At 38.9% G+C, this 22,465-nt stretch overlaps 1 protein-coding gene across 3 annotated transcripts in view; it reads right to left on the reverse strand.

Moving 5' to 3' along the window:
* Nucleotides 1–22,465, reverse strand: part of enox2 (ecto-NOX disulfide-thiol exchanger 2) — a 184,595-nt gene that overhangs the window by 128,601 nt on the left and 33,529 nt on the right. Inside the window, exons 4-5 of one of the 3 annotated variants that reach the window (XM_085244995.1) lie at nt 9,625–9,713; nt 8,313–8,450 (exon numbers count right to left, since the gene is read on the reverse strand). The exons of 1 other annotated variant lie outside the window; for it this stretch is intronic. Coding sequence is in view for 1 of the 2 variants with exons in the window: in XM_085244976.1 (XP_085101102.1) it covers nt 9,625–9,658 (34 nt within the window). In the remaining variant the exon portion in view is untranslated. The remainder of the gene's footprint in view (nt 1–8,312; nt 8,451–9,624; nt 9,714–22,465) is intronic. One more of the 3 variants, XM_085244976.1, reaches the window with a different exon arrangement.

Raw genomic sequence — 22,465 nt, forward strand, 5'->3', positions numbered from 1 at the left:
CAATTTTAACCCAATTTTGACTTGTGGGATACTGAAGTCTTTTAAACATCTAAGTAACAGAAAATTGCTGGATGGAGACATTCAGCTGATGCATTTCAAGGGACCCAAGTAAATGCAGTGTCCATTTTAAAATCACTTTGGATGAGCAGTTTTCAAATTTTGACTTGAAGAGGTTTTCTTTTAACTGCGTCAAATGACTTCAGTCACTCATTTTGCATGGATTAGCAGTTCTCTGGAAAGCTGCAAATGCACAGACAAATGTCTGTGTGGGTTTCAGTTCTTTGCCTTTTCCCCCAAGTGTTCATCAGATGTACTTCAGAGTTGCTGGGTGACCTTTCAGGATGTGAACTTCACTGTCGTTCGTATGAGCAGTTCCCCCAACGTAGCTAAAACTTCATGCTTTCATGCATGCATTTCATGCTACGCTTTCACAGCTTTCCGTGCATGTGAGAAATTTAGGAAAGATCATTAAAGTGCAGAAATAAACTACCAACAAATTCTCAGCCTCTGGGAAAAACTGCCATGATATTTGGGCAGAATTATTAAAAGTTAAGTGAACGCAAGCCTCTAACACAAGGCACATTTCAATGTGATTGTTAAACAGCTGCCTCAGATAGCATTAGCTGTGCTCCACAGGTTCACTTAATGTGTTTTGTGTTTATTAGCAGCGACGTGTTTATTGAGATTATCCTTTTAGCTGTCCTCGTTTTTTTTAACAATAGCAGACAACATATGTGCCTGCTGGCTTTCACACCCACCAAATGCCGATGATCTGGCATGATCTGGGTTGCACTAGTTGTTAAAAATGACTGAAACTTCTGCGACTGTAAACACTGTTTTGGTTTGATCAACACACAGTAATAAGATTAATTACCCAAGCAAAACAGCAGAGCAAACACTATTATGCTTCCATAATTAGCCACAAGCTGTGTACAGAGACATGAAAAACATCCATGAGAATGTTTCTGAAATGTATGACTGCAGTGGTCACTTGATCCTCTTATCCCTGATCCCAAACACTCCCCCTTGAGACAACAACATTACCTGCCCACTGTTTATGCTAGTAAGAATAAATAAATAAATGCAAGATTAAAACAGTGTATACACAACATTGTCATTCGTCGATCAAGGCTGGGGTACAGCCATGCTGCATGCGGAGCACCTAATCTAATCAAAATCTGCTTGAAATTTGATTAAGGTGAGGTACTACAACATCGTCCTTGTGCCATTCTTGTGGCAGGTCCCCACGTCTGCGACTGTTTCGATGCCAGTGCAGTGCAGGTCCTTCTGTACAGGACCATAACCACAGACTTTTTTGGCCAGTATTTAGTCCTGATATGTCCCCTACTGAGCACGCTTGGGACACGATGTTCATCAGAGGCAATCAGAACCAATGACCATTGCACAGCTGCAGGCTGCAATCATCCCAGAATGGAGACCATCTCCTTTTTCTGACTAGTACATTTGATTCAGCCTCTAATGGTTAACACCTGAGGTTTACTGTTCGTTTAAGGTGAAATCAACAGTGTGTTCATTTTGGAAAATTTCAAAAACTGTAACCATTTTTCCTGCCAACATTCATGTTGTAGCTGTTGTTTTAAGTACCAGTCACTTCAGCTAACGTGAAACTTACAATTAGAAAGATAATATCAGCTTTTGTTGAGAATGTTTTACTGAGCTGTCAAATCAGCTGCTAACAATAAGTCAGTACTGAGTAACAGCTTTTCTACTTTAGTTTATACCAAAGTGATCAAGATATCACACTGGTAATGCACTGGTAATATACAGCCTCAAAATGACCATAAAGCTATTGCATTAAATGCTTTCATTATAATAACTTCATATACATATAGTACTACTAATCCCTTGAGCAGGTCTGCTGATTAACATGCTTCAATTCTAATTTAAAGCCATTTTGTTGTTGTACGTGCAGCATGTGGTTTAAAATTGTCTTGGTGAAATATTCAAGGTCTTCCCTGCATGTATGATGCACTCAAGCATCGACATTGCCATTCCAGATGTTCAAGCTGCCAATATTAAAGGCTGCATTGTTACATTTCTCCAGATTCTGGTCTTCTGATGATATATTATGTACTTTAAATAATGAGATAGTCATCACAATTTTACACTGATGAACATTATTCAGAAAGTGCTGCATCATTTGTAGACGCAGTTTTCTGCAGATTGGTGAACCTCTGTCCATCTTTACTCCTGAGAAAATCTGCCTCTCTAAGATGCTCCTTTCATACCCAATCATGTTGCTGACTAGTTGCCAATAAATCTAATTAGTTAATTCCTCCAGCTATTTCGTTTTAGTACCAATTACTTGTCTAGCCTTCTGTTGCTCACTAACTTTTTGAGACATGCTGCTATCAAACGAGAATTCATGAACACATAACTCCAATTTTAGCCAAATTACATTGGCTCCCTGTTAAATATCGTATAGATTTTAAAATTCTTTTGTTCACTTTTAATATTTTGAATAATTTAGCGCCCAGTTATCTTTCTGATTTACTCCATTCATACAATCCCAACAGAGCACTTAGATCGTCCAACCACAGGCTCCTAGCACAACCTAGGACTCGAATGAAGTCGAGAGGCGACCGGGCCTTTGCATCCGTGGCACCCAGACTCTGGAATAACCTCCCCGTTCATATTTGCACTGCTGAGTCTATCCAGTCTTTTAAATTACGTCTTAAAACTTATTTTTTTACTTTGGCTTTTGTTTCTGTCTAGTTGGCTGTTTTAGCTTGTTGCGTTGTTACCTATTGTTTGTTGTCCTCTTTTATTGTTTGTTTTAACTGTCTCATGTTTTTATTGACTGTGAAGCACTATGGTCAACACTGTTGTTTTAATATGTGCTATATAAATAAATTTTGATTTGATTTGATCAAACATCTATTTTTCGTGAAATAATAAGATGTGTCATTTTTAAAATCTGATATGTTTTCTATGTTCTTTTCTCAATGTGGGTGTATGAGCTTGGAAAATCATTGCAATCATACTATACTGTCAGGAAACTCAGCTGACATTCCCATCGGATGTTTCATACATGTCACGATTTATTTAATTAGTCTGTTTATGCTGAAGGTTCCTTACACCAAGTTTCCCACCTCTATCAAGAACAAAACCTTCTTTGTGATATCTGATTGGTTTTTTTAATGTTTCAGTTGAGTTTTATTTGAAAATAAATAAAAAAACACTATAACCTGCAGAAAAAAAGGAGAAGCCTATTGCAGGACTGTTGCATTGCGTAGGTTTCGAATTGAAAGGCTGTATTCAGACATGCACATACACACAAAGATGCATGCATATACACAAGCCAAAATTGAGGTTGTATAGTTCAGGTCAATAAAAGCTAGATACGTTTAGGAAATAGCCACTGTGTCAAATGATTTTCCCTTCTGCCCTACCAATACCTGGGTTTCCACTGCCATCGCACAATCATTTCTAAGGTAAATAAAAGTATTTACCAAAGGCCAGAGTTCCATCACCCTTTTCCAAAACACAAAATTGCCCTCAATTTTCCATCCACTGTGAAGTCAGAAGAACACTATTCCACAAACAAGGTATTGGGCTCATTCAAGTACAGTTACGACAGTACGCACTACTACTCTGTCTTTCTTCTAGCATCAGTAAATATTGTCAGTGACTCTTTTAACAGCTTTAATGATTTCGCCTTTGACAAACAGCAGTGTTTTATCAGTATACAGTTATTTCCTGCCAATAAAATCCACAAATTCACCTGCTGCTGGATGTTGGTTAGGATATACCTCAAATGAGCCAAGTAGAATTCATTTCAAGTATGAGAAACACCTAAACTGTCACACCACATGACAGATACGCTCTGCAGGTACGGTTTACCAAGAATATAAACTGCAGGCAGCACAAAAACAACTTCTTACTGATTTCCTATTGTATGCAGAGTTATAGTCTCAGTGTTCTATCATTTTGTAGATAGAAACTCCACTTTTTCAAAATAAAACATATCCATCTTTTTCGTTTCACTTACCCGATTCATAGCCAGAGTGGGGTTAGAGCCTGTCCAGCTGTCGCTGGGTGACAGGCGGGTTACACAGGTCGCCTGTCTATCGCAGATCCAGTAAAGGTAAAGCTAGGCTGCTGACCCAGTACCCTGGTATGAATTACGCCGGCTATGTAACAATGGAAAGACTTCAGAACCATGTCATAATATGTAATAACAAAACATGTCTTTCTTGAGCATTTGGATTACAGCCTAGCCTTTGGAAAATATTGGATGGGTATGCTTCCAGCTTCAGATGCCAAAGTAGGTTAAGAAAAACAAGAGCAGAACACCTGCAAATTATACTGCATTAAAACTTTGGAGACATCTAAGAGATACTTTGGTGAGCATCAGCAGACACAAACACAACATTATCAGCGACGAGTTTCTTATTTATCATCCACATTTAGAGATATTAAAAATGCAAAACAACAAACTCACTCCTGCAACGAACACTCTCTGTTCTGCTGTCCACATTTTCACCAGAAAATGCTCGTCATAAATAAAGTGAATGTTTTCCAGGCAGAATTCAATTACCCCTGTCAGCCGGTAGTAATGAGTAACAGCCAGTGCATGCTCTCATTCAATTTTAGTGTCCGTACGGAATGATGTTCATCTGATGTCTTGATTTTTTTATTTTTTTGTACAATAATGTTCTTTTTGTGGCCTGCTTAGCGTAGCAAAACATCCAAATCAAACATTAATTTGACTCTGTGCCTCAGCAGATGAAAGCAGCCTCGGTTCGCTTTAATGGCTTCATGTGAGAACGTGTGTCTTTGGTGACATTCGAGCCCTCTTTACTCAAATAAATTGGTGGACTTGAAAGTGAGTAGTAATTTTGGCTAGAACATTTCAAAATGTCTTATGTGAGAAGACTTGACCACGTTTCTGAAATCACGAGTCCATATCATGCAGCTCATCTCTGTTTCATGTAATAAAGCAGAAATACATAGAACAGCTAAACCAGAGAGATCTAATTTCCTGCCTAATATATTTGTTTAGTTAACGGGGAACTCTTAGAATGAATTATTCAAATTCAATTATTACATATTAAACAGAAGCTGGACCTCATCGACAACTATCACAGTAACATTTTAACAACGGCTCAGAGAGACAAAGCCTTCTTCTTACAAGCAAGCATTAGTTTCACTCAATATTTCCCTTTCCACTAAACATTTATGACTATTTCTCCCATGAGATGTTGACACTGTTTGTTTGCCTCTATTGACTAATTTGTCATATCACACAGTCCTGTTTTCACATGGTAAGAGAGCTCCATGCTGCACCAACATGCCCTTTTCCAGTCAAAGAAGATGATTCAGGTAGCTTCAGTGAAGGAAAGCAGATGATATTTAAAAAGGTTTTGCTCAGCAGAACGCCTATAAGTCTAAAGTGACTGTTGAGATATTGGGTGTTGACCACGCTGAGATCAATGAATGGTGGGCTTGTAGCCCAGACACGAGAAAATGTCATTAACTCCACTGCTCTGTATGAAGGGAGACAGCCAGTGCAGAAATGTCTCCTGAGGATGGCGGACATCTGTGTCTTTTTGGGCTCCTGCTAGTTATCTCTGACCTCTATCTTCCTTAAATCTTCCCTTTCTAATTACCTGTTCCTTCTTCTCCTCCTCCCACCTAACCTCATATCCTTGCAGCCTGACTGATGGTTAGCTGATGATCATCTGGACAGGAAAGGTTAAGGTGACTCCCCTGCATAAGTCACGGCTCATTAAGTGAGCTCACAGTGTCCCAGTTCACATACTGGTGCATTTCTCCCTGGATGAATTTAATGAGTTGTGGAGGAGTAACAAGCCACCATGAAAAATATTTGGAGCTAACATGTTTTGAGAAGGAAAACAATGTTTGCCATCCTTTTGATGATGATCAGAGACGAGGGAGTTACTGTAGGCGCCTTGGTGACATCAGCATCTGTTCTGGAAACTGGATTAGGCCAAATCCAAAAGGAGGGCAGGCCTTCCTCCGGAGAGTCTTCCCTCAGGATGAATATTGATGGAAGTGGGTCCCAAATGGAGTGAAAACAACTGTTAACCCCTCTGCACTGCTGAAATGTTGTTAACAATGCTTCTAGCCCCACTATCTCCCACAGCCAGAGAATCCACTGACACAAACACCACTCCTGCATCACCATCATTACAGCCACAAGAGGTGATCGCAAATCACATTTCTCTGTTCTGCAACATTAACACGCTGCATTGAGATGCTGCAAGTCTTCTGACAGAAGCAAAATCACTTTATGAGAGCGAGCGGACCAGCCGTGCATGTTGGCAGCTGTGTTCCACAGCAAGCTTGTTGTGATTCCTGGCACCAAATGTACCATCAGCCTTGCACTGGAATGAAACTCCACTGCCCCCAAGGTAACACAAAGCCAGGCAATGTCTTGTAGCCAGACACCTCGCTCCCCAGCTTAAAGAGAGTATGGTGAGCTTAACACAGAAATGTGAAAACATTTCATCCATATTCTAAACATTTATCGGTTTGTCTGAGAAAGGACATGTAGACCTATAGATCCCTGCAGATATAAACGCAGCTCTGAATTCTAAGAGAGCCCTGCTTGAATGTTTGTATAAACCAAATTAAAGTTTTTCTTGCATTAGTCATATCAGTGAGCTTATGTCTTCTGATGAATTCATTTGTAATATATGTAGTTTTTTTAAACACAGTGCCAAAACAGTCTTGCTATCTTGAAGGTAGAGGAGGCATTTTGCCGATTTAGGAAAGTGCCAAAGCCTCGAACCTCCTATCAAGCTTTAATAGACTTTCAGTTATTTAATGCTAGTTAAAGTTTCATTCTTAACACACTGAAAGTATCTTTGCTGCAAGTGGGGAACCCTTAAGATGTTGTTGTAACTGCTAACTCTATGAGATACCTTACAGGGCAATTTCTTTATTATTTGTAAGCTAAAATAACTTAGTAACCTAACTATTTCAAAGTGCATCTATTGCATCAAATTAAATTAAAATTATTATCAGTAGTTACTATTGTCAATCACAGGATTGGTGCACTTCCAAGGAAAAATATGAAACCACTAAAAAGTCCCGTTTAAGAAACGTGCAATAGCAACATTGTTTTTGTTTTCCTCCTAAAAAGAAAATGACCATACAAAGTATGAATTCCAAAATAATAATAATAATAATTGATTTTTATTAATACTTTAGTGTTTACAAGAAATGTCAAAATATTACATATTCAACTTGCTTTTATTTATTTCAGCCAAACGTTGAATGAATGCATGATCACATTCCTTCCTATTGCAGATGGTCATGCAGTGGGATTCAGTGTGCACAGAATTTGATTAGCTCTGTGTGCACTGTGGAGACTAAAGTGAATGATCTACTAACAAAATTTTCCTTCCGTTTTTCTTCATATAAAGCTGACAAAATTAGGTTTCACCGTCAGATGACTGTGGGTTGGAGTTGGGTTTTGATTAATTAAGAAAGAGACAGAAAACTTGACATCTATATTGTCTAAACTGATCCGAGACACATTTAAACTGCAAAATGTTTCCCAATAAAGAGAAGATGGGATTCCTGGTTAAAAAAAGTGAAGAAACAGAGAGGATACAGCAGAGAGAGCGAACCAGACGAGCAGCATGGAGGGAGAAAGGCCAAGTATCAGACAGAGCATTCATTACCACCTGACTGACCTGCATATTGCGCTGTGTGAGAGTAATGGGAAAGGACACACTCATCGGCCAAAGCCCAGCAAGTAAGGTGCTTTTCACTCCCCCCTCTCTTTCCTTCCTCTTTAGCAATTCGTCAGTTTCTTACCCGGTTCAATTTCTATTTTCAGACAATGTACTGTGAGATCCCGGTGTTTTCAAAGACTCCATAATAGGGGACTGAACCATGGTAATGCCATGGCTAATGTAATGCATAATGGATCACCTGCTTCTGCAAAACAAAACTGCCCAGTTATTAAGTACTACTGTTCTTCTTTTTCTGTGTTAGGTACTTATGTTAGTGGCATACTTTGTCAAAATACCCAAAATATTCTGAGGTGGAATAACTATCTGTGTAGATATAGGCATGTTAGCAGCTTTTAAGGCTGTCCACAGGAAGGCTTTGAAGGAAATGTTAAATGCCCAAATGCTCTTAGTGGTAATTCTAACATGCTTATGCACAAAACAAGTGGAATGGTGATCATGTGTAGCATCTTAGTGTTAGCAGTGGGTAAAAAGCACAAAACAAGGTGGGAGTCTTGCAGGTGTTTAGTTATAAACCTGTTTTATTTATTTTTTGGTGTTTTAGATAGCAAAGTGTGGACTGACCAGCAATGCAGGAAACAGCAGGGGAATAACAAGCAGAGGAGGATTATCTAGCTGGGGGGCAAATCATGGACCTGTCTGTTTAGGGCATTTCATTCCACGTGGTGCCCTAGCCTCTCAGTGACTAGATCACAGATGAATCTAACATGATAGACAAAATGACAGCAGAAGATGGAAACTCTAGGGATCATGCAAATTATAAGAATTCATCATTAGGAGAAAACAGATATTTGCATTGAATTTCATGGTAATTCGTCCAGTACCTGTCGAGGCATTCTACTAGGTGACAAAAATGTCAAAATTCTCAAAGTGCAAAAGGAAAATTCAAGATTACCATGGTCAACAGTGTTCAGTATCTCACAATGCATATGTTATTATGGTTAAAAATAAGGGGGACAGTGTCAAGAGATGGAAAATGCCCTGCATGGTTCAACAATATTTAAGAGATAAAAACACTACATTCAATGCGTGGATGCACACGCATGTTTACAATTTCTTTGTTTCTTAATCCATAATTTGCATTTAAGAATTACATAAAGTTAAAAGAACAAACATCATTGCTGGGCTTGAAACAATCTGCCAACAGTGGCCAGTGTTTATCAGTTTGTTATAAGTGAACAGAGGCTTTCACTTTTGTTTCTACAAGCAGACAATGCACTCAGAAAAAACACTTTCTATATATTCCCGGGTTGTTAAAATTGACTTTTCAGTTTTTCATCCCTTTCAAGTGAAGGAATGTGAAAATATCTGTAGCTGTATATTGGAAATGCTCTTTCCTTTGGACTGCCTTAGTTTCTCTGCATAACAAGAAGTTACAAAATCAGTTCCTTGGTTTTCTGTTATTGTCAGCAAATTGAAAAATTGTACTTAAGCTAGATAGATATTTACATAAGTACTCCACTGAAGTAAGTTACTTTAAATAATTTAAATGTGACATTATGTTAAATTCACAATTTTTACGGATCACAAATATCAGTACACATCTGTGCCACTGTGCTCCCCGTGTTCAAATCACAGACGTGAGTTTGAATGAGGTTAATCAAAAGCCTTGGCACTAAGTCTGCACAAAAGAACCAAAGTGAAGTTATATATAACTTTGGTTATCTCTCTCTCTAGTATGTTGGCATATATATATATACACACACACACTAAATATCAGTAGAAAATCTTTTACTCAGCTTGCACCGGTGCATCACGTTAGTAAATCTTGTCCCATAACTTTAAATGCTGAACTCAGGAGCTCAGAAAGACAACACAGTAAAAGTTCTTATATAGGTACTACCCACGGGCAGCAGCATCCACTTAGACCTCTTACCTGCGACTCTACTTGATCTGTAGTCTTTGTACATTCTACAGGTGTAGCGTCGTCAGGTGTGATCTCAGCTTCTGTTCTTGTAAGCGAATCTGTTTTGTAAAAGAAAACCAAGGGTAAGAAAGGTCTGGTCAGCAGCCATTTGTTCCGTTCACAAAACACCACCGAAGAGTTTTTTACACCACAACTCTGCAACCCGACTTATTCATTCTGTAGTCGTTCAAGGACACCAACCGGGAGGAGCTTTTAGGAGGGGTCTAAAATAAAAAGGGTTTTGTCTTGAATAGAAAGAGAAGACAAACAGAGGAGACTGTAATTCATCCGCTTCTCCAAAAGGCACGACCTCCCTGCTTTGTGGAGCAGAAGCTCATCCGAGCCATAGAGGGCCTCTGAGGCATGGGAGTGTCCCATTGACTGCACTATTAACACTCAAACTGAGAGGATCAGCATAGAGGAAATACAAAACGCTGCACAGAGAGTTCTGTAACGCATTTCATTCTACCAAGAGAGACCCCGAGGGTGCCGTGATGACCAGAGTAATTGGCTTTCTCCACTATGATAATCTGCATCAGTCATGCCATGCCAACACACTCTCAGGCCACTGAGAAGGTCACAGCGATCCCAAACCTCCCTCCACACTGCTGAGCATAGCATCTGAATTCTTATAGAAAGACATTTATACTGCATTCTTGGGATGTTACATTCAGGTCAAGGACTTTCAGTTACAAATTAAAGTTCACTTTCAAATGCATCACAGTACACAATACTCACAAGATAACACCAGTTCTGTGTAATTCTGCGATACACTTCAAGAGAAACACTTCATATGGAGTGTGTCTGTGTTTTATTACCATTATCTATTTTCCTTTACGGGTTTTTCACTCGGTAAGCATTAGTTAAGTGCCATTAGCTAAAAGTCATGAAATATCGATTCTGGTTTAGAGTACCTATGTGTTTTAATAAAAAGATATTGACATTTGGCACTAGTGTACTGATAATGGCACAGCAAAAGGAAGCAATACAGTACATTGCTTATCAATATTTTTTCCCCAACAACACTCTTTGTATCCCTGCCCTGAAGCACGCTTGGCTGTAGCGTCACTGGTATCATCATTTAAAAAATGAGCATGAAACTATAAGATTCAAAACTAGCACAGCTAGACTGTCTTGCTTTTACAGCCAGAATCAAGTTTTCTTTCAAAAGACGGAAGTTTCTGGCAATTCCATGTTGGCTTCATTTGTCAGCTCTGGAGGCTGCTTCTTGCTTAATAGAGCTGTGCTACTGTGACAAGCCAAAATGTACTTACTTGTAACCCAATAGACTACAAATTACATGTAATAAAAAAATAACTCCAGACTTTCACATAGAGTGCACAACACGTAAAGAATAAGCTACCATCATATGAAACGTTGCAGCTTTGGTAGGATTTAATGCATCGTGTATGTTATTGTCTTCCATATGTCAGGCACAGATAAGCTTGTTCTCGTTCACTAGTACAGTGGGATATTGGCACACATACAATGACATCTTTGCAAGCCACAATAAAAGTCTCTACAAACTGAATTAAATGTACAAACTGTGACACACCAGCTAAGCTTGGTGTGTCAGCGTTAAGGTATACAACAATATCTGGAAATTATTCATGTTTAACAAATCCTCACCAAAGCAGTCACCCTGATTTGGTGAGATTTCGTTAAACAATGTAATAAACTTACAATTTAACTGAGGCGCCACATATCACCTTATTGGTTGCTCTGGTTTTTAGCTCATACACAGCAACAAAACTGTAAAGCTCCACTGCTACTATCAGCCTGCATTTGTTTTGAATACAGATAGCAGAACAGAAGTGTGATGAGTTCAAAGCTCTTTCCCAGTTGAATTTGTATTTTTCTGCGATAAAACAAAATTCACTCATCAGCATGAATAACTCTGTTGATCGCCTATTATCTCAAGATTCACTGGAGAAAACCTGGTAAATATGATAACGTTAGATAAATCCTGAGAGCACAGGATATAGTGAAGTTATGTTTATGAATGAGTGCACAATTGTTTCCTTTTCTTACAAGGTTTCAATATAGAAAATAATACAGAGTTAAAAAAATGCTGGGGGAATGAGGGAAAGAAAAACATAATAAAAGCATAATAATAAAATATGTTACGTGGGATCAGGAATAGTTAAAAAAAAAAAGACTATAAAATAAACAAAAAAGAAGTACAATAAAAAGACAAAAGCCCATCTTTTGCATCAACATAATTGACTTAAATCCCTGCTTTACACATAATGCTTTATTACGACAATATCCAAATAAAGATTCAAAATAACTAACAAAGTACAAACGCCTGGCTTGCAATGAAATGTTACTTAATAAATGAATGTAAATTCAGGCTGTTAACCAGCAAAACAGGAAATATCACTGTGGAAAAATAAAAAATCATGCAACCTAATTCTGGTTCCTTTCATTTCCAAATGCAACCAAAAAGTTTTGCACATTAGAAGAAACCAAGTACACTGTCAGCCAAACTAAGAGATCAGATTATAAAAGAACGTCAGGCAAATGAAAAAAATTATTTCCAGCTACTGTAGCGTAGCTATTAATGCTTTCACCTTGTTTTCATCCAGGCCTTGAGAGCCTGTCTGAGTGTGCAATCTTGGAAAAATGTGTCCATGCAGACATCTACTGTAGCAGGAAAGAACCACAAAGGCATTTGTGATCTGTGTGTTGGCAGATTTTGTCTGCAAGATGCACACAAAGACTTTAGTCAAGTTTGAGGATGAGTTTGGTCAGAAGCTTTCTCTGCACTGCAGCTGATGTGATCACACTTAACATATTATTACACAGAAATGTAATTGTAAACACATCAGAGTGGCATTTGGACCTATAGGCGTGTAATATATACATACGATGAGAATCAGCAAAACCGCTGAAAATCTGAGCAAACCATTAACCACAATAACGGTAACCGCAAAGCAAAATCAAGGCCAAGGAGAAAATGCACAATGAGGATGGAAAATTGGGTTAGCTGCTTTGTCAGCATGAGAATAACATTACCCCAGACTTATGAAGAATAATGACAGCTATTTTAATTTGGCAAAATAAGGGATTTCCTAATGTGTGGAGTTCCAACAAAAAACTGTTTTTGAAGTCCTCTGTGGGGACCACAAACAAATGGCATTCATCATTCTTAAGGCACCCACTTTCCCCTATCATATTTGTTATTATCAGCATTCGTCATTTTCCACATACTTCATTCTATAGTACGCTGGCTTTAGATGCTATCTTGGGCAAATTTGTACGCTAATGATTATGAATGAAACACAGAAGCTAGGAGAAAGAAGTTTCACATTTGCAATATCTAACATTTTAAAAAAGATCCAGAAAGCTTGCAATATGCAAACCTTCGAATAAACAAAAACGGGAAAGAAAGTGTTCTAAACACGGTTTGATGCGAACGGCCTTGCTGAGACACTGGACATTTCTTTACAGCACAAAGGCAACATGAATTGTTTATGAAAAAGTGTAGGAAGCAGTGCAGCACAAGCTGGTGAGTGTTTTACAGCTTCAAAATGCTGTTAAATTTGCTGCCTCTGTGTTTATGCTGCGTATGAATGGATTTTCACATGGATTTTTACTCACAGTTAACCACAGGTAACTCCTTGACACATGTAAAGGCCACACACCTGTCTCTAGGAGGGATTAGAGAATCCCCTCAGTGAAAAACGAATAATCAGAGTCAACTGGCCCCCTATAGTGATGGAAAAGGAAGATACCCCATAATAGCCTCGATAGGTCTATTCATCTTTTTTCTGCACAACAGGGAAACAGCAGCCTGGAAATTCACAAACCAAATCGCCCTCTGAAACAATTCACAGCCTTCGATTAATCATACCAACTTCACAAGAACTGATTGGTACTTCGCAAGTAACTAAATCTTTTATTTCCTGTAGCTGTCCCTCAGCCTGTGTGCTTATCTCTGTAATAAAGTACCTCATCTGCCACAGAGGGGCAACAAAATAAAGGCTTGGATGATTTTACATTTGTCTGAAAATCATAGAAATATGTCCACAACACAGAATAACACAACCAAGCTACTAGATTTACTATGATGACATAAACACACACAGAAATAGGTTGAAAATGTGCAGCTATTCGCTTGTGTATAAGTTGTCTGGTGTAGTACTGATGTTTTGCACAGGAAATCAATTTTTCCTTTCTTTTGTCTTGGTATGCCTCATTGGGGGAAAGCCCCCATCAATCATTCAATTATTGGACAGCTTTTCTTGCATTTCTCTCTTTTATGACAACCAGTGCTAGTTGTGTCTAGAAATAGCATTTTAACCTGCGATGCATTATCCACACCGTCACAATGTAAGGTAACGACATGCCCATTTAAGATAATGTGGGCAACCTGATGGTGCATATCAAATGGACTAAAATGCCATTAGAATAGGGTAGGCAACATATTTTGTTCCAAAGGGCCATACTGACTTACTACTACTAAAAGTAAGTGAACACTCACGTAATAGATAAATGAACAATTAATATTTTTTATAAAAATGTCCTAATGCTATGTCAACACTTCATTTAGCTTAGTCTTGCAACCTGATATGCCCCGGTCACTGAGGAAACACAATGCATTGGAATGAAGCAAAACAGCAATAATAAAATCAATGTAATTATTCATCTCGAGACATCTTCTGTCTGTGTACCTGTACGCATGTTCATTATATACTAGTAATTAAGACGGGCTATATTATGAATTATGGTCTTTTTTTTTCTCTAAAAGCAAGAAAAATATGTCGCTAAGTTGTCTTAATTTAGTTGTGTAACTCGGAGGGACACAAGCAACAAGAAAAGTAAATTCAATAATTTATGTGTATGCTATGATGTAAATCTGAGGGTAAATTTTAATCACAGGCGTCTAAGTTATTTAATCTAACATGCTTAAAATATCAACGATAAAACCACAGCTAACTTATGATCATATGAGGAAGAACTTGGTGATGGTATGAAGGAAGAAGTCCTTTTAAACAGGAAAAGAACTTCAAAGGAACCAAGCTTAGGGAAGGGCAGCTATCTTTTCGATTGGTTGGTGGGCGAGGTGAAAGAGAAGGTAAAGTGGAACCCAGGGCCTTCTTCCTCTAAGGCAACAGTGTGCCACTGTGCTGCATCATCAAACAAATATAGTAAATAAAATCCAGTGTCTTCTAAGCCTGGAATCTTCAAGAGCAGCTGGTTTCTAGACCTCTGTGGTCTGGTAGGATTGCAAAAGTTCATTTAAGTAGGGTGGCTCTCAAAAAGGTTTTTCACTGGACCCTTACATTGACTGGACATTAGACAAAAGGTAATAATAATAATAATAATAATAATAATGGATTGCATTTATATAGCGCTTTTCTAGGCACCCAAAGCGCTTTACAATACCACTATTCATTCACTCTCACATTCACACACTGGTGGAGGCAGCTACAGTTGTAGCCACAGCTGCCCTGGGGCAGACTGACAGAAGCGAGGCTGCCATATCGCGCCATCGGCCCCTCTGGCCAACACCAGTAGGCAAGTAGGGTAAAGTGTCTTGCCCAGGGACACAACAACCAGGACAGAGAGCCCAGGGATCGAACCAGCAACCTTCCGGTTACAGATGCGATTCCCAACCCCCTGAGCCAAGTCTCCAAGCAGATGTAGCCTGTGGCAGGATAAATAAAGGTTGGTTCAAGGTCATCTGATACAGGTCTAATTACAAGACTGATTAAAAAGTAAAGTTTTAAGTCTTATCTTAAAAGTAGAGATGATGAACCCAAACTTGGAGGTGGTTCAACACCAGAGGAGTCTGATATCTAAAGTCTCTGCCTCACTCTGAACTAGCACAAGTAAGCCTGAAGAAGCCACAAAGCAGAGAACTACCAGGGAACTGGAGCACGTGTGGAAGGTAAAGTCCAAAGTGTTCGCAGTGGTAGGAGTTGTAACTCAGAAACTAGAAGAGTGTCCAGAATACACAGGAATTAAACACCAGTCAGTCCACACACAGGCTTGGTAGAAGAAAAGCTTTTCTAATTATACTATTAGGTAAGTAAATTCAGTCTGCAACAAATTTTCAGTGGTTTAAAGCAGCAGTCCCCAACCCCCGGGCCTCGGACCGGTACCGGTCCGTGAGTCGTTTGGTACCAGGCCGCGAGAGTTGAGGCTCAGGTGTGAAATGTCTGGTTTTCAGGGTTTTTATCGGTTTCCAGCGTTATTTTGTCATCGTTTTTATCGTTTACTCGGTTTTCGTGGTCTTTTCACGTGTGTTATGAATAAATCTTCTTTTTTCGGTACCGGTACTAGTTTTATTTTGTTGTATTTATCCGCGACACCTTAAAGGCCGGTCCGTGAAAATATTGTCGGGCATAAACCGGTGCGTGGCGCAAAAAAGGTTGGAGACCGCTGGTCTAAAGTGCCAGGTAATGTGTCCTTGGGCCGGACAAAACTACGTTTAAATGCAATTCGGTACCGTGCACCACAACCACCCACTATCACCTCAATAAAATGATAACACCAACAACTGAAAATGCTTCATAAACTCAAACCTATAGCAGAGCTGTTTGATGGTATTTGCATTGTCTTACACAGTAAGTAGTTAATGAAGCAGCCTGTGAGTTTATGCAAAGACATATGCGGTTTTCTAATAGTCAACAGTAGATTCTTACTCAGTATCATGGTTTACACAGCTGATTTACAGTAATGACGAGGAAAATCTCGGCAGCTATCAAATGTGACTGCTGGGTTTTGGGACAGAAAGCAATTCACTGCATAAAAGAACTGCCATGTGTAGTGATGTGGCTGTTCCAGTCATCCTTTCTACAGTCACAGTGTGCGTACTCTAAAATCAATCTTATTCATATTTTTAACTACATAAAATGACAATAGCATTTTATACTAAAGAATACAGCCACAAGTGTTCCCACGCTGTTGCAAACAATCATGTAGTACGCAGTATTTGTTTGTTAATGAGCCCCTGCTGGCATGCTGAAGAGATGACAGTCTGTCAAATCTTCCTACACACAGGGAAACAACATGTTGAAGAGATGGCACCACCGCTGTGCAGCAATATGTGAGTAAAAACAGCTAAACATACATTTTAAAAATGGATACCCTGAAACATTATGGCACTCATCTGTGCCCTGTGGTTGCACTTCTTGAAGATATGACTGTACATTTCGTTTGTCATAAATGTTTAATGATAATGGAGAAGCACCAAGTATGCACTGCAGCCATCTTTATACACTTTCTAACATGTAATGGGATTTAAATTTAAAAAAAAGAAGTTTAAAAATGATTTAAAATACTTAAGAAGTGCAAGACAGCCAGAGGGAGGAGAAAGGGAGGAAAGAGCAAAATCAGGGTAACAAGACGACTGAGAGGACGTCCACTGTTCTCCACAATACAACGATCGAAGAGGAAAAACTGGCTAGAGGTGGGGTGAGCCTTTTGTCATTCAGACAGGGCTTAGGCTGAAATCTTTGAAAGGGAGCAGGAAAAAAATTGCACAATGTTAACAGACATAGCCAGAGGACGAACACAATGTGATTTTTCTGTTTCCCTGTAAGCGTTTCTTGTCTCTGCGTACTCCAGCATCTTGTTCTTTGCATCTCTGTTTGTTTATGGAATAGTTTACTTAACCACGGTTGGTTTATGAGCAGGCATGATGCAGAATGCAGTTCCAACAAGACTCAATAGATATTTTTCATGGATTAATTTGGCAATTGTTTTCTCCAATTGCAATAAAACATTTTAGTTAATTAATTAATTTTTTCATAACTTTTTATCACTATATTCAGTCATGAACGACTGAATTTTCAGCTCCGTTAACTGACAGCTGTGCCGGTTGTTATGGGAAACAACCTCACTGACTGAACCGTTTCACTAAAGGCAGTCTTGGGAGAGGCTTTCTCTCCATAATTTACGAGTGGGCTGGGAGCCAGCGAGCGTTATTTAACAACCACAGACACGTGCTGTCTTTGCATTCACGGCCAATGAGGAGGTTGGGGAAATCATTTTCTTCCAGAAATGGTGAGCCCAGGATATAATTTATTAGTGCCAAAAAAAGCACCAATTTATTTAAAAAGGGGAAAAATAATCAACTGGAGAGGTAGAGACAACTGTTTAGGTGGCTAAATTATTACTTTGTGGATTAGTTTCTCTTTTACAACCAACTCTGAATGATATCTCAAGTGTGTGCCATTAGTTTTATCATGGTAATTAAGGTATGACAAAAGGGAATTTTGTTAACAAAATTAAGTGTAAATGACTGAACACCAGACGTTGAAATAAAGACGAGCAATGCTGTGTTGTTTCTAAGGTCTTTGTAATTACCGTTAGTCTCCATTCTGTAGACGTGACGCTTTTATTGTTAAAAAAAGATCCTTACAACTATTTTTCAACTGGTGATTTATTCAACAGAGTTTGACTGCAGTTCACGCAATTGGTTACAAAAACACACAGTTTAAAAGGCACAGTCAGTCATTTTTTAATGTTATTGAATAGGGAAAAGAAGTTGCACTCATATAAATAAATATTTATTACTATAAATTTTCAACAAACTGATGCAGTTTCATAAAGTTAAATATAATACATTATGACTACATTTTAAGTCCAGCAGCAAAAAGAGAGCATACCAACAGAAAGGTTTAAGGTTTCTTAATAACTAGTCTATTGTATTGCGGTCAGAGATGAGCTGACTCTTGTTTCAGACCCCTTTACAAGTACAGGTTCCTCCAGAGTAAATAGACGTGGACCTCTCACTCAGCATAACGACTGCATGCAGAACAGCAGACTGACAGCCTACACTCACTACAGATGAGTGCCAGCCACATTTTTGATGTGACACAGAAGTAAAAGCACAAAATACAACGAAATATTTAACTGACACAAACCCATTTTTTAAATTCTAGATTAAAAAAAAAACACTGGCAAGTCATAGCCGATAAAGTGCACAGTCCAAATGTAATGTCTGAACCAAAATGGGTTTGTTCAACAGCGCCATAGCTGGACTGGCCCGGTGGGCCGATGATTTTTTTTAAAACATTTATTTATTTGTATAACAGTATAAACAATGAGAGATGGTGGATTGGCCAGATGCTGGCAGATGTGTAAAAATAACTCAGTTGTTTGGTGGTGGCTATGGCGGAGCTGCCACAAGAGGCCAGGTGGATGAGGGAAAGGTGAGGCAGGAGCAGAGGCCCGAGGCGGCCGCCGGTCCGAGTGTCAGGTGAACTGAACTTCAGGTAAGAAGTTATGACCTGCAGTCTGTCTGGGTCAGATATAAAGGTGGAGTTTATTTTCGTTGTGCTGACTTTTTACCGTCAGTCGCAATAACTCGTACTGCGTGCTAGCTAGCATGACGTGGTTTCTATACAGCTGGGTGGTGCTATGTTACTGATAGTGAACTTTATTTTATTCATAAGGTTAGTTAGTAGCTGCCAACCGTCCCCTAAAAAACGGAATCGTCTCGTATTCAGAGAAAATATCACGCGTTTCGTATTGAGCTGAAAAGGAACACAGTTTGTCCCGGACTTCAGCTACAATGAAAAAGACACAAAGCTGGAGTTTTTCTCTGTCTTTACGCTGCAGCTGCCTCTTCTTCTCTCATTCAATCCTGAAACTGATCAATGATCAGCTGATCGTCTCTCTTGTTTGTTTATCACTTTGCGCCAGAAAGAGGAAACCAGCGGATGTCGCGCTAAACAACAGCAGCACGTTTCAGCTTGATCAGCTGTTGTTAGAATTTATTTAGTATTAATTTCTAGTATCAGCTGATGTTTGCTGGAGCCACAGCTGTAAAGCTGCTGGTCATGATGTCGGTTTGGATATGTGGTGAGAGGGAAACATGAAGATGAAACCAGGAGATGTCCTTACTGGATCATCAGAGCTGAACAGGTGATGGAGAAACAGGTTTACCTTTTAGGTGACATGAATGAGTTGAAGGGAAGTTATGAACTGTTTCTGAGAGACAAATAACACCAGGATCCTTTTCTAAGTAGCTGACAGCTGGTAACTGTGCAGGGGCGGGTCTAGCAAAGTGTTGCCAGGGGGGCAGGTAGGGCATTAACAGGGAGAGGGGGGCACAAAGAAATACTTTTCTTTCTTATTCTCATTTAAAAAGTCTAATTATCTGAATCTTACAACCAAAGTTTTTATCTGATGTACAACGTATAGAAATCATACATATACCAACAAGACAGTGTACACCACTGTCCCAACAGCGTTTGTTTTCATTCAAAGGCTTTATGATTTTTCCTATAATACCTGGGGGGCCGGTCTCTAGTCACAATGCCCGGGCCGATTTTTTGTCCCAGTCCAGCCCTGAACAGCGCCCATGAACTTTAATAGGGAAAGGAGGGGGAAAGGGTAATCTAGAGGTGATTTTTCCACACTGTACCTTTAACTGAAAAACCTATGTAGCAGGATACTGGTGGAAAAGAGCAGAGATTTTGATTCAACCAGCTCCAAGTAAATACCAGACAAAAAAGCAGACTTGCATTTAAAAGGCTAGATGGTGCTCAGCTCTCCTTGTCACAAGCACTTAAATCAAGAAAGAAAGGCAGAAGCTAAAGCATGTGTAACCAGGGGAAAGGATGAGACCGGCAAAAACAGCAACATCAGGGATGTATCCTTATGTCTTTAACTCATCATCTGAATGCCTCTGTTAAAGACCTCACAGGCATTATATAATAACCTCATATCATTTGGAAAAATGCTTGTGAATGGTCAACAGCATCTGCTGAGAATGAAATTGTCAACAGAAATCTCTTCCTACAACAGCAAATTGGTTATCTAAAAGACTTTAAAACTAGAAAACGTTTGACAAACTCATCCAATAAACTGGAAATTCTTTGCGGCGGGAATGCCAATGACTTATTACCCTGAGGAGGATGCTGTTTGATATTACATTCTGTTAGCTCTCATATATTAATTGACATTAAAGTGTTATAAGAGGAAAGACCGACATAATAATCCACCTCCTGCATTACTTTTCATGCAGTGAAAGCTCCGTGTGCATTGTGTAACTTTAACCAATGCACTTTGACTGGGTTTATACCTGCTCCCTTTCTTCACAGAGGAAGTCTGAATTAAAATAAAGAATATATGAAAAACATTCATCTTTGTTGATGCAGTTTATACTGCAAGGATTCCACAATTAGCAAAGATCCAAATTTGGTTCCCACTTGTAGCATTAAAACAATACTATCAGTTATGAGAGGCATCCTCATTCAGCTAGTCCACTGTGTTCTCTAACCAGACCACAGCCTTTGGCTAAAAAGCTGGGTCTGTTCTGCTCCAAAATGCAGGCGCTTTTCCAACAGCTAATTACTTTGTCTCAACCCCAAAGCTGTCTCTGATAAGAGTTATGAGCTGCTTAGAACTAAAGGAAAACTGAGCAGCATACTGGCACATTAAGTGAAGAGATAGGATGAAGAGAGCTGCACGGCATGCCACTGGGACTATGGGTTACAATAATTAAGTATTTACATTTCGATTTATTTAAAATGAATCATTTACTTTTTTTAAAATTACCCTTAAAATGAGAAACAGCACTTATGACATGCAAATGTAATCCACATCTTAAGAAGTAAAGACAGACAAGTCATTCCAGCCGTCGCTGCCAGTTAATCTATCAAACAAATCGCTCATGCTCAACTCTGACATTTTTTAACATAATCTATAAAAAGATGGCTGCATATGAACTCGAGCAGAATCTGTAGGCAAGGAAAAAGATCTCTAGTCTGCTTGAAGTCCAGATAATATTAACCAATAATGTATGAGCAAGCTCTGGCTTTGTGCATTGAAAACACTCTATGTTAGAAGCAAAAGAGGGATTACATTTTAGAAATAACCTGTGAACCATCAGTTAGAATCAGACTCCAGTATACAAAGCATATAAGAATAACTTTACATAGTATACTTATAATTACAGGCTATTCTGTGGTTTTGTGCCTTTTCTCCACATTAAAAGCCTCAACCAGGGTGGCCTTGTTTAACTCAGAGATTGTTTTTGTCATTAATTATATTTACTAGTACATTTTCATGCTACAGTATTATTTAGGCTGTTTGTGGTTATTGCAAAAATGTAAGTTTACACACTTAATCACAATGGTAATGTTTATAAGTAAAGTAAAAGTGGGTCATTTTAGCCCACTGTTGAGTGGCTGGTAGGCAACGATTGTAATAAGATTTTACTGTTGTAAAACAGTTACAGGATGCTTTCATATAGTGGTTTAGGTCCATTAGCTCATTCCCAGGTGGTTACTATATCTGATAAGAACCTTTAGGGTGCCAAGTCTTTGGGGAGTTTGTGGTCAGGGAAACAAGCAACAGTCAGACAAGGAGTTTGTGTATTATATTAAGATTCAAGATTACCTACCATCAATGAGTAAGAACTTTCAATAGCAGTGATCTCGGCGCCAACTACAGTAATTCTGCTTTTGTCATCAGTCAGAGCCTTATAGGAGATTTTCCTCTGCATTCATTTAAACTTAATGCGTAAGCATAATATACTCTTATTTGATGATAACATATTTTGTTGACAATTATATTCAGGGCCAACATACTGCAACTTCCCACAGATTTATTTATATAACCTAGAAAGGTAAAAACACTGCTTCTCCTAACTTGCAGTGCAAATTCCAGCTTTTGATTCTGTTATTTCATTGCATATATGTTTGATAGTTTTATGTCCTTCTTTCTATACTGAAATCCACCAAGTGAACTCCAGTGCCATTAAACTGAGATCACCAAACAAAATGAGTGTTGATCCATGTAACCGTTCATGCAGTCTGGCACTCTGGACATATGAAGACTCAAAATT

Source organism: Mchenga conophoros, linkage group LG2 (genome assembly GCF_057382185.1).
Source record: "Mchenga conophoros isolate Kocher_MC1m ecotype Shallow Benthic linkage group LG2, M_conophoros_male_GT1.1, whole genome shotgun sequence".
Lineage (NCBI taxonomy): Eukaryota > Metazoa > Chordata > Actinopteri > Cichliformes > Cichlidae > Mchenga > Mchenga conophoros.